At 40.7% G+C, this 13,279-nt stretch overlaps 1 protein-coding gene across 3 annotated transcripts in view; it reads right to left on the bottom strand.

Annotated features, from left to right (window-relative positions):
* Positions 1 to 288: 288 nt before the first annotated feature.
* The window catches only part of PRDM2 (PR/SET domain 2), a 63,982-nt gene continuing 50,991 nt past the window's right edge, over positions 289 to 13,279 (bottom strand). For 2 of the 3 annotated variants that reach the window (XM_086860914.1, XM_086860916.1), the window contains 2 exons: positions 2,023 to 2,157; positions 289 to 697 (listed from right to left, as the gene is read on the bottom strand). In XM_086860914.1, the coding sequence (XP_086717040.1) occupies positions 2,049 to 2,157 (109 nt within the window). In that variant the 3' untranslated portion in view covers positions 289 to 697; positions 2,023 to 2,048. Of the gene's footprint in view, positions 698 to 2,022; positions 2,158 to 11,079; positions 12,603 to 13,279 lie in introns of those variants that run through there. The other variant, XM_086860915.1, reaches the window with a different exon arrangement.

Below are 13,279 nucleotides of genomic sequence, written 5' to 3'. Positions count from 1 at the left end.
CAACACAAGTTATGGCAGCTTTTGAGAAATGGATGCCAGTCCCTTTATGGAACTGGGCTATCAGTGCATTTCCCAAATTGGGTGATCTTCTCAAAAAAACATGTCCTGATGCACTTCAAAAGCAACAGCATCTGCCCCTTAAAGCTAATGGTACAAAGTCAGGAGACTGGGGTACCCACAGACTTCACATGTGGAAACCTCAGGAAAACCTCCCACTCCCTCCAGTGTTTTTTTGTGGGATGCCCAGTTCTTTACCCGTTAGGATGTAAAGCAGAAAGTAAAATGATGTAACAGTCTTTTCAGAATTTAATTGCATAGTATGTTAAACTCTCTGTGTTCTCCCAGAAAGAGGAGACTCATCCAGACCCACCCACCCTCTGAGCACGGGTACTTTGCCTGCAGCTGCCTGAACACTTCTCCACACTGTTCTCCATGCTGGCTCCATGCACTGGGGGACCCCGAGATCACCCTGCCCCAGCACCCACAGTTCATCACTCTCTGGAGAAGGCAGGAGCCTGCTCTGTGCTCCCTCCCTTGGAAGGAAGGGAATGACAGAAGCACATCATCACTTCCAGCAGAAGAAACCACTGTCCATTGTCTGCTGAGGAACCCATCTCACCTCATCTGAGCAAAGCAGGAGAGGATAATGCTTGAGGATTACTTCACCTCACCTTTTCCAGTCAGAAGTTTCTGGTACCTGAAAATACACAGAGAGTTGCATTTAATCAGAAACAGTTTAAGGAGTCCCAGATCCATGTTCCATGGAGCTGGAAGCAGGACAAGTCATTTAGTGACCACTGTACAGGGAAGAAACACCCATGATTTAATTTTGCTTGGATTTCCCACAGCTAAAGGTCTGTGCCACATCTAGGGATATTAACATTCATTAGCAACCACCCCCATTATTCAGGAGATAGCAAACCTCAGAATTTTATAAACTATTCCCTCAAATGTTGTTTTTTGAATGGTTTTAAGAAAGGATAAGCTTCAGGCTGCAGTGTCTTGATTTTGCTGAACTCATTCTCACCTTTAGCTTTACATGTGTTAAGTCTCTTGTTCCTTAGCTGTTAGATCAGTATAAAGGAGATTATTATCTGCAAGTTAATGGTGGGGAAATGAAGCAGCAGAAAACAGTGTCCTGTTTAAACCAAGAGAAAATCAACTCAGCCCTACCAATACACGGGGCTGGGTCATTTATTTTCCCAAGCACATAGAGCTTAACACCACAGTTTATCTCACCACTACCCTTAGAGGTTTTTGCATGTTATCACAGCAATTTGCATTGTAATGCTGGTCTCTGAGCTTGTGGTGGGCCACCAAAGCAGCCAGCAAAATGCACATTGCCAGCTATGGTTTTTTTAACAGTCAATATTTGTCCAGTGTTCACCCATTCAGCCTAAAAGATCCCAAAGCACTTGGCCCTCTGTTATAATCACATAAAAACACCACTCCTTCCCAGTCAGGGATAAAAGCCATCCTTACAAAAATTATCACCATCTACAAGCTCCCTAGGGTCCAGAAGAGCAACGTGTCAGGTCTTAAAAGATCATGAACAAAACTCTCCTTAAACTTTCCATGAGGGGTAAAGGGCTGACTATCCTCACACATCCTTTAGATCCACAGTATGCAAGTACCCATGAGCAGAGAATTCCCTTTTGGAATTAATACATCACATATTTTGAGAGGAGATTATTGCTAGCAAAAAGCTCCAAAGGGAATAAATCCTAGAGCCTCTCCACCCCAGAAACGAGACAGAGCAGCCAGCAGTGGCATCTCGGTGGTCCCTCAGTCTTGGACACTGGAATCACTTCCAGCATGGAAGGGGATGCAGTTTCTTCATGGCTCATCCAGTTGTCAGCCCTCAGCCTTCCCCCAAACCACAACTGCACCAGTTACAAGAGAATGGCACTCTGGCTTTTCTGAGGTTCAAATCTCCAAAGCGCCGTGCACTCCTCGCCCACAGAAACACAGAAGGGTTTGGGAGCACAGAAGGGAGCCCTGAGCATCCTCCCGTGGCTGTACCTGGTTTGGTCAGACATGCCCAGGGTCTATTCCTTGAAGAAGTGGGATGTGGTGGAGCTGGATTTCTTGCACTGCCTGGTGCTGGGGTTATGCGAGGAGGAGGAAGGACATCTAGAGGCCACGCGGAGCCTGTAGCTGTGCAAAGAGGCAGAAGAGCATCAGGGACCGTCACAAACAAAACCAGAGAGCTGCTTTAGTAAATCATGAGAAAAGAAAACCACATTCCACCCACACTGCAGGTACCAAGAGCCACTTGTGAAGGCAAGAGGGTATTTTTGCCTTGCTCTGAACTTACCCTGTGAGTTTATTTAAGCAGGAAACAAATAATGTCAACTGAGAGCAGCGTCCAGGCTCCCACCCCATGTCCCAGACCCTCTGACCAGGAGAGACAAACCCACATTACTTCAGAAACCAGGAGAGTCATGTTCTATTCTCTCAGGACAGTCCACAGCAGGCTTTAAAATACATCTTTATGGAAAAGGAATTTTACTTTAGCAGAACATGTATCACATCATTTCCCTCCAGGTCAAAGCCGGCAGAACGCTCCTGTCACTGCTGCACTGACAGACTCAACAAGGAACATACAGGACACAACAGAGCCTTTACTGCACTTCACATTTTAAACTATGAGTCCCAAAGGGAAAGTGAAAATCAGAGATTTCACAGCAAAATTTTAATTTTATGCCTCAATTGATTGTGATTTCAAGAAGAAAGCCTGAAAACATGGCTCAAAGCAAGGCAAATCCAACTGCTTCTGCCCTGTTCCAGACATACAATCTCAGTTCAAATGTGTACACAAGTTAACTTCCATAACACTAAAAGATTCCAAAATATCCCCTATTTGTTTTTAAATTCAGCACCTTTTGCTATCATGCACAAACTTGTCTGCTTTCTCTCACACCTGTGCACCCCCATAGGTAATTACATACCTTCCTTCTCAAGGCAAATTCTTCAAAATTCTCACCAAACCCAACCACTTATGTTCTTCCAAGGGAACATCTTTTGAAATATCATTTTCTTACACAGCAACATGTCTAAAAGAAGTTAAAACCCAGGTTTCTCTCTGTGTTATTTTTAGAGTTCAATATACACCCTTTAAAGGAGATTTCAGTTTGTCTTTACACACAATGTAACAGCAAGTTAGACATAAAGAAGTTCCAAACTTTCCATTACAACAGAAAACCAAAACCACAGAAATTTTGAAAAGCAAGCAATTCAATTATTTTCAAATTAAAATTGGTGGTTAAAATTGCCTGCCAGAAGTTTTGTTATTGTTCTATGTAAATCATCCATTCCAGCCTTTGTTAATTCAATCCTGAAACCTTCAGCCAGTGTGGAAGAACCAGAAAGTGGTAATGGGGAGGTCAACAAAAGCCAGACTTTTGTTTTTCCATAAAAGGACTGTTACCAAGGGAAACAACAGAATATCCAAAATAAGTTTAGTTTGTTTGGCTTCACATTTTTACTATAACTAGAAGAGGGAAATCTTAGTTTCTTTCTGTCTAGAATGTCTCCATGTAAGTAATGTTTCCTGTCAAAATATTAATTATGACTTCTTAAAATTCTTCTATAATCAATGACATCTGTGTGCTCTTGCATGCAGTGGGGCAGGTTCTACATCCTATTGGAAACCTAAAGAAAAAAATAATGTTAAAAGCCACAAATCCAAAGAGACAAAATATCAGGGAAAATATGACCTAGATATTCAAACACACACCCTGATCAGACATTAGGAAGAAATTCTTTCCCCTGAGGGTGGCACAGGGTGCCCAGAGAAGCTGTGGCTGTCCTTGGAAGTGTCCAAGGCCAGGCTGGACAGGGCTTGGAGCAACCTGGGACAGTGGAAGGTGTCCCTGCCCTTGGCAGGGGTGGAAAGAGATGGTTTAAGGTCCCTTCAAACCCAAAGTACTCTGAAATTCTACAATCTTTCACCCCTAATTTCCTCAAGCTTTAAAACTAATAGATGCTGGCTTGTTAATTGGATGCTGAGGATTAGAGGAATGAGATAAAAAAGGAATCTTTTCCCAAATAGAAAATGGAGTTGAGTTCCTTATGGAGTTCTTACTGCTGCCTTTCCATCGTGCTCCCAATGAACCACGCTTCAAAACCTCAGCTGTGTCAAAGCTGTCAGGAATCAGAGCCCTCCTCTGTCCCAGCATCAGCCTGGAGTGGATGGAGAACTCTCATTTAAGAGATTTTAAAGAAGAGCTGGGATGTTGGGATGATTTTGCCCAATTCCTGGGTGTGCAAGGGGAGCTGGTCTCCGAGGGGGAGGGGAGCTGCACTGGGAGCAGTGATTGAAATTGTTATTTTTAGCACTGTCACTTTGCACCTGCTTTCACCATCTCAGTGCTGGGTAACTGGAGACAGGCAAAGAAAAGGAATTCTGAGGCTCCCTGTGCCATGTTGCTGAGGGATGATTCCAAGGGAAGGGCCAAGGGCTGTTCCCAGCCCCTCACACCCCTGTGCACAGCCCAGCCCAGCCTACCCCAGCTCTGCCACAACCATTGCTAGGGAACAGTTCTAGCCAAAAAAAATATAAATTAAATAAAGGAATAACATCAGAAAACATGCTGTGCCTGTAAGGAAAAAAGGCCAAGAACCCAAATGCCAGGTAGCAGGAAGGACTTGTGTGCACAAGGTTTTCTCTGTCAACTAAAGACTTTTAAACCAAAGAGTTTGGTAGATGCACCAACTATTAATTAAATACACAGCTATAAATTAAAATAAATTAAAGCTAACCCAGGAGTTAAATGAGGATATTTTTTACACACAACAAGGCCTAAAGCTCTCTCACAACTGAGAGCATACCCAAACTAGAAGAGGTAGATTACCCAATTTGGTGAGACTCCCTACAATAAAAAAATCACTAAATATCAGCTCTTACAGGTTTCCATCCTCAAATCTGAAACTGTTTTGTAATGTGACTCAGTACCATAATCCCAGTTTTTCACATTCAGAATGGAGCCAGGTGGAAAAGGATTTAGCAAGGTTACTCAGAAAATCTGCAGCCTTAAAGCAGAGGATGGAACAAAGGCAAAGGTTCCTCCACCACCTGCATTTCTGTTCCAGGTTAAATTGTCTCCTGAATACTTAAGTGTTTGTCCAAACCAAGTTCCATGGACCTTCCCAGGCCCCTGAGCCTTGCCAAGAGCAGCACACACAAACTCAAAGGGTAGGAAAAATGCCAAATCCTGGCACACCCCCTTCCCTCAGACATTCCCAAAATACATTTGGTATTTTTAATTCAAATTAGCTTGTCTTCTACCACGCTTCTGCAATTAACATTCTCCTGGGTTGCTACTTTAATTCTCTAAAAACATCCCAGAAAACTAAGCCACGGTATTTGTGGGTATGAAAGCTGAAGTGATCACAGGTGGCTGCCAGTCCCACCAGGGAAATTCAGTGAATAAATTCATGGCAGTATGTGGTAAAAATTCAGGTGATTTAGGTTCACATTTTTACCTTAATTTAAGTGTTCTTTTTCCCCTGCAAGGATTATAATCTATAATCTAAAATAACCCCAAGGATATGCTCCAAAATTTTGGACACACACACATTCCACATTCTCTTTAACAATAAGCATGCCAAGAACATATTCTCACAAGTGTTTCCTATTCTTAAGCAAAAGAATAATAGCTAAGCTGCCATAAATCACTGCCTAGGAATAAAAAGTAGAAATGTGGATGTTTAAGCCCAAATTCTTGGTTTTGCAGAAGAAGGCTGACTAATTTTACAGGCCAGAAGGGAAGCAAGAGGATTCAGGGGATGAATAAATGCTATTTCTGGGCTTTCTGCTCTCAGTGAGATGAAACTTCCACAGTGCTGCTACCCAGACTGAAATGTACTCTCTGGCAGGGGTATACTGCTAAATGGGAAAGTAAATACACAAAACAACATAAAAAACATCAACCACCAAGGAAAAAAACCCCTTTGTTTGCCTGTTCAAGTGAAACAGAGTATTTATCAAGACAAAAAGATTAATGGATGGAATTTTGTTGAAAGGGATGTTTCTCTTTTCTATGGAAAAGTCCTGACTCGTTGAATGGAAAATGGGGAAGCAGCAGAAAGCAAAAAGGATCTTAATGTGTTGTGCTGTGGATATTTGGAGATTTACATGTGTTTATTCTAGAAAGCAGGGAAAGAGCTGGAGCACATCAGGATTTTATCTTTCCTTTGCATAGCACGAAAGGCCAGAACGTGAATATTATGGTCTGGCCTGTCACAAATCTGAACTGGAAAAACCTGTTAATGAGATCCTCTGCATTCCTGACTTCCAAGAAGACACCTAGCAGCACTCTCCAGCCACAGTGCTTCAAAGAACTTAATCCTTTAAAGCAGCATTGCTGCCCCACAGGAACCCAAAAACTGCTTTGTTTCACAACTGCTCTACAGTTTAAGTTTCTTCACTGCTGGCTCAGCTCCACTCCTGTGGGTCACGAGGAACTGTGGTGATGAACACCAAACCAACAGCTGAAAAAAAAATCCTACAGCTCACCTAGGGACTCAAAAATTGATGTATCAACACCATTTCACCTAAATAGAACTACATTTTGAAAAGCAACTGGTGACCCTAAAGAAGCCTCTTGAAAAAGAATTCAGCACTGAGATAGCTTCTGATCTCCTTGAGAAAATTAGTTGCCTTGAAGGTTCAAGTTGAGCTCAGAGATTAGTCTTAGTCACTTAAGAAATCTTGATGTAAACCTATAAATTCAGATGAACAGCATCATGTCAGCAATTTACCTTCCTGCCCTTTTAAAGTGGCACAGAGCATTTTGCAAGTCAAAAGGTGAACAATTTTGGATAAAAACCAGAAGCACTCAAACTCATCTTCTATAATGTCAGGCAATGCAATTTGATAATAAGTCTGTATCTATGAATCTTGTTCATCACACATAAAGAACACTGTAGTTGATTTTATTTAGCTTTGTACAGAAATGGTGACACCAAAAGAGTTCAAAAGGATTGCTAGAGGGCAGCAGAACAAGGATGGACCCTCGGTCCTGCACATCTCATTACATAAAAAAGATACCACAGAACAAAGTGTGCTTTTGATTTGAAAATGTAGATGAGTGGCAGACTGAATTTGCCATAATGAATGGAGAATGCAACTTCAAGTTCCAGTGACAGTGGAGTTTGAGTGTGAAACTCTTCAAAGCAGCTCAGTGATGCAAGAATTCAGTATTTTTCATCTTCCCACCTCCTTCCACACTGCAATGTTTAGCAGAGATCTCGACACCTAAAGGAAACACTACATAAATTCCCCCAGTGAGTCATGGCTGGGGGCTATGCACACATGGGCTGTACGTGGGATTGAGCCTTCAGATGCCCTGAGCATGAAACCCAACAAATTCACTTCACTGAAAAAGTCCTTGCATTTACTTTACCCCAGGCATTTAACTTTGCTGAGCAGCACTGCCTGAACTGCAGAAGGAATCAGACTCACTGAGGTTGGAAAAGCCCTCCAAGGCCATTGAGTCCAACCTGTCCCCCAGCCCAGAGCACTGAGTGCCACGTCCTGGTGTTTCCTGGACACCTCCAGGATGGGAATTCCACATCCATGGACAGCCCTTGGAACAGTGAGGCCACCTCCTCTTGTCCTGTGCTTGTTCCCTGGAGCAGAGCCCCCTCCCCACCTGGCTGCCCCCTCCTGTCAGGGAGTTCCCCCTGAGAATCCTCCAGGCTGAGCCCCCCAGCTCCCTCAGCTGGGAACAAGGCAGGCTCTGCTGAAACAGGCCCAGAAATGAGATTGTTACTCTTGTTTTTTGACTGACACAGGGCGTTGAGTGGTGAAAGTCTCAGTTTCGCTGCTCACCTGCTGTGCCAGACCACCTTGAATGACTGAACACTGAGCTTTGTACTTCAGAGAAATGGAACATCACCTGCTGAATAACCAAAGGCATTTCTCACAACCCTCTGGCAGTTTCTGGGTGTATTGTCATCCAAAACATGACTCAGAGACCCTGTTTGGCTCACAAAACATGGAAGTCTTAAAAAATTAAACAGATATATATATACACAAACAAAGTGCATGCTGCTGATTACAATATTGTTTCACTAACCACTTGAACTCTGAATAAATTAGGAAAATGAAGCAGCTACCTATCTCTTAAGAAAAAGCCTCCCTTTTATTAAACCTGATACCTGCTCAAGCTTCCCTTAGAATTTCAGTTTTACTGCCTCGTATCTGAAAAAAACAGACAGCAATATTTCAGTGCTCTTTTCCCAATGAATGCTCTGAAAGCATGACCTACCAAAACCATCTTTAAAGACTTAACTAAGTAAAGGTGCAGTAAAATGAGAATGGAAAGTGATGATGTGTGAAAAGCAGGTGACTCAATGGTTTTGTCTTCGCTAAGGAAGAGGGTTGGTGGTTAATGGTTGGAGATTGCTGCAGAGGCAGCAGAGGAAAACCTACCTGCACTTTAAACATCTAACCCTTACTTGATCATAACTGATGGGCACAAAAAGGCACCAACTCCTGCTGCAGACTGTTACCTTGGTATTTATTCTGTTAAAAAAATATCGTAAGACATTACTTAAATTTAAAAAAAGGATCCCAAAGCTTAGGAAGTAACAGCAACTCATTCATACACATGGAAAAAAGATCCCTCTTTAATAACATACAATTCCACTACCATTTGATGTGTAAATGGACCATTAACTGTTCATTTATATCAAACCTTACTGAAGTGTTTTATTTGCATCTTGCTCTGAAATATTTTCCTCACCAACCCCTCTTGCAAAGTACTGGAAGGTACATCCTTTTTTCCAGTAAAAACTGCTATTTTTTACAGTTTAATGAAATAGATGTGGAAGTTCACCCTTCTCTCATCACACTTACCACAAAAGCTCAGCTCCAAACCAGCATGTACTTCTTGTTCAAAATCTATTGTTTAGCTCCTTTTTCATCATGAGCAGAACTACAACATCATGTGACTCAGATCACATTCAGTAAATAAAAGCCAGAATTAGTACATAAAGTCTTCTAAGTTCTCTTTTTAAGGTCATTCACAAACAATTTGTCTGTCTCTAGCAATTCAGCTCCTTGGCTAAACCCAACTCTGGTAAAAAGCTGGAGCTGAGCCCGTAGATTTGGAAATAAAGTCACAAACCACAGTAAATGAAGCGAATGTTATTCCTATTTGCATTCAATATTGAACATTTAGACATCAAACTCTACGACATCTCCCCAAAGAAAATCATCAGGAACCAAACTAGAATTTTAAATAAGTCTTGCAATAGAAAATGCTGACAAACCAGAGAGCCAGAAACACCCCAGAGCCTCAATCCCCTTGGGCAGCCTCCACCAGGACTGAGGAGCTTGTGGAGCAGGAGGGGCCTGGCTGCATCCCCTGGACTGGCTCTAACACCTAGGGCTGAACACAGCTCAGGCAGTTGCTGCCACAAGCTGGTTCCCATGCCTTCCAGCAAAGTGGAAAATGGAAAACAAAAAAAGGTAAACACAACCTGTCAGATCTCCCATCTCCACAACAACTCCAGCATCACTGTTTTTATTAAACTGACACTCATTTGATCTCGCCCAGCATGTCACTTGGTCTCTGTAAACAGGACAAGTTTAATTGTTTTCATTGCCTGTCTGGATGCATTTCAAGATGTGTCAGCACTTTGTGGGCAATGTTACAGCTTTATTGTTGCTTCAGATCATACAGAGGCGGCTATAAAAGCCAGAGAAATTCAATTATGCAGATGAGATGCAATAGCAAGAGTAACTATGAAAGCTGCACATTTCTATTTGTGATGAGTCATCTATTTAGGACTGAAACTCTTTGATGATCCTTTCTCATTTGGAGATCTCAATCACCCAGCACTCCCCTGATCAACAGGTGAACATCTCAGTGTGGCACATCCTCAGGACCCAACAGGATTTAACATCACAGCAGAGAAACTGCAGATAAAATGGCAAGAGGATTTCTGCCATGATATTAGAGAATGAGGCTGCTTTACTCACCATCATTTCACTGCTACACATGGCTAATAAATCCTTACAAGGTCACTGAAATACCCACACTGCAGCAAAAGCAAACACCAACTGGTATTTCCTTTGTAAAAGACTTGAAACAATGAATTGTTGAAATGAAAAGTTTCTGTCCCATCCTCAGCAATCTCAAAACTAGCATGGCCATTTTCATGTTTCTTTTTTTCTTATATAATACTGGGTATATAAAAAATGTTTTCCCTTACGTAAATACAGTAAAACCTAATCAAGACTGAAAACCTTCACTGTGGCTTCCTCCCACCTCCTTGGTGGAACTGCTGCTGTAAGCAGACTAAGGATTCAACTCTTCCATGGAGGAGCAAATCCCAAACTGCAGTGAGTGCAAAACCACTCCATGAACAATGTTAAACCTCTGCATCATTCCACCAGATCTTCCCCATCAGTTAAAATTCACAGAAAATGTTGTTATGGAGGGAACACATTCAAGGAATGACATCCCACACAAAAAAAATAAACTGGGAGTTCTCACCAGTTTTACTCAGACAGAAGCATTAATTTGAATAGACAACTACATAAAATAGTAACTTACTACTGGATTAGTAGGGAGCATGTGAAGGAATTGACTGTTGTAATGCTGTTTAGCCTTATCAATGGTATATTATTCTACCCCACTGCCACACTAATATGGACACAGATCCACTGCAGGAGGCTGAACACACATCTTGGTGGTGGAATACATTCCAAAATTCTCAACAGTCAAAAAAATCTTTGAATGTATTTTTTTATTGAACTATTTAACAAGTTAAAAGCATATAAAAATAGAAAACTGTTAATATCAGAAAACCAGAAAAAAACAGAAGTTGAAATAGTGTATTCAATTTTCATTTAAATACTTCAAATTTATTAGCTGTGTCCACAATTAAAACCTAAAATCCCCAAGCTAAGTCAGGAGCTTTAAATTGGTATAAATTCATATCACTGAACCAGGGGAACACAACTGAAGGATGCAAGCACATTTAACTCCTCCTAGATGTACATTGTTTGGTTTTTTTCCTGGCACATCTGCTTTCCACACAAAAGGCAAGTTTCCCTCAAAGTTTTTAAGAAGTTTACTTTATTGGTTTTAGAAATGTGTCGTGATAGTTCCTTCTAGTTGGTCATTAAGCACTTGCAACACCACGGACTCGTAACTACAACTGGGACTTACAGCACAGGATGGATGGCATGTGGAGGAGGAAAATCCCTCAATTCTTACCTGCATTTACAGCCCTCCAGCAAGGCTACAGAGTTCAAAAGCAAGGACAACCCCACTTTTATGTCAAATTGCAATTTTTAATGTTTTCATTAGAATAGTCTTTATATCACTCTCCAATAGAAGAAACAATATAACTAACAGCAGACTTTAATACAGGAACATGCTCCAAGATTAACAACCCAAAATGAAAACAAAATGAAATTAATGTAAAATGTAAATCACATATAGTACAATTGAAGTGTCCAAAACAATTTAAATAATTTTAAATATTTTATTTTTTAAAACTTGCTACAAATGCTTTATACAATATTTCAACATAAAGTCCCCATAACAGAAATGTAACAAAATGGGAATGATAGTGAAAGTGAAAGTTAAAGTGGCACAAATTCACCAAACAAGTATTAAACTACAAATTTTAAAGAGGTAGATTACTTTTTAAGAACAAAAAACAAAAGGGGGGGTCTGTATAAAGAAACTAGTCACTTTTCATCCATTCTGTCATTAATTGTGAAAGCTCTATGAACACGTGACAAACAGTATTTCCATAAAAAGCTGTTATGAACAATAGACCAATTTGTTGTCTTAAATTAGAGGTGTACAAGCTTTTAGAATAATTATGTATTTAATTTTCAAAATATGCAGGTCTGCAGCCCTGCTCTGGCCTTCTCATCCATAAAAAGATACACTGCGTCCATTATATATCTGGTGTTTAGAAATTCATCACTGCTATATAAAGTTTTATTTGCATGTGTAAATAAGAACTTGGAAAATCCATAAAACATCCAAATCAGGTTTTTTTCCCACAGTATACTGGATATCTAAAAGACTCAGAAAATGAGAAGGTGGGAAGGGAATTCTGCCGTGCTAGGTTGGCCTCTACTGACTCATTTAGACAAAAAAGCTGTAAGAGACCTAATACATGACAAAAATACTTGGAGTGCAGCAATTGTTGGCCCTGAATCTACACTGATTTCTGGACAGGCTGAAGGAACCTGCTTTGCCAAGCACACAAACTGAACTGCCCAACACCACCCATGAAGGTACGGACAAAATCGAGCAAAAGATTTGATTTGTTATTTTTTTTTGATGGTTTCCTGCAGGGTTTTGTTTGTTTTTAACAGTACCCTTCACTTGAATCTGAATCATCCTGTGTGTGTGTCAAGCACAAAGTAAGAAAATCTAGGCTTGACACTGAGCATGAGCAAGAAGCCTGCAGGCAATTTTATGGTTGTGACTCAGCTTCTGCGGGTTTCGCAAGCTTGGATTTCACATCCCTTGGCGTAGTGCTTATCCTAAGATGAGCATGCAACAGCTCTACCATGGCATTAAGGGATTTTTTTTTTGTTTTGTTTTTACAGGAGATTCCTAGAAAATAGAAATTAAAACAAAACAAAACGAAAACTGAAGATAAATGACAAAACGATTTGTGAACAAGTATGTTTACACAGAAAAACTGAAAGGTGAAAAACAAATTGGCAGACAAAATATACATAAAGCAAGTCTTGAAAAAATATTAAGATTTCCTGGAAAAAAAAAATCAAAACCCAACAGTGCCTACATAGAGTAGAATCAAAGTTAAACTGTGCTGATATTAGTGTATGAAGGCAAAAGAAATTCTTCATACTATATAACTGATATAAAAAGCTGACTAGACAGTCTAGATTTCCAAAAGTTCCTTCAGAGACAAAAAGAATTCCCTAGTGTAACTATTCGTTAAACCGATAAAGACACCAAGCAGCCAAAGGAAACCAAAGGTATTTGAGCCAGCCAAGGAAACCTTACCCCAGGTCAATTGTTATTTCCCCCAAATAATACTGAACAATTCCCATATGCACCCATTTCCAAGTACTTGGTTATTTTGCCTAAGATCAAATGATTACTTTAGATGGAAAGATGTGGTGTTTTGGCTTCTTATTCTACTGATCTGTTCTGGCAACATTAAAATACAGTTTCACACATAATTAAGAGAGCAGCTGATGAGAATTAACATGAAGATGTTTATGTCCCAAGGGAACAAGCCTGTTAGACATTTCTCGTTCCTA

Source organism: Cyanistes caeruleus, chromosome 22 (genome assembly GCF_971803275.1).
Source record: "Cyanistes caeruleus chromosome 22, bCyaCae1.hap1.1, whole genome shotgun sequence".
NCBI lineage: Eukaryota > Metazoa > Chordata > Aves > Passeriformes > Paridae > Cyanistes > Cyanistes caeruleus.
Note: the sequence above shows the minus strand (reverse complement) of the source record. Positions and strands in the feature narration are given on the sequence as shown.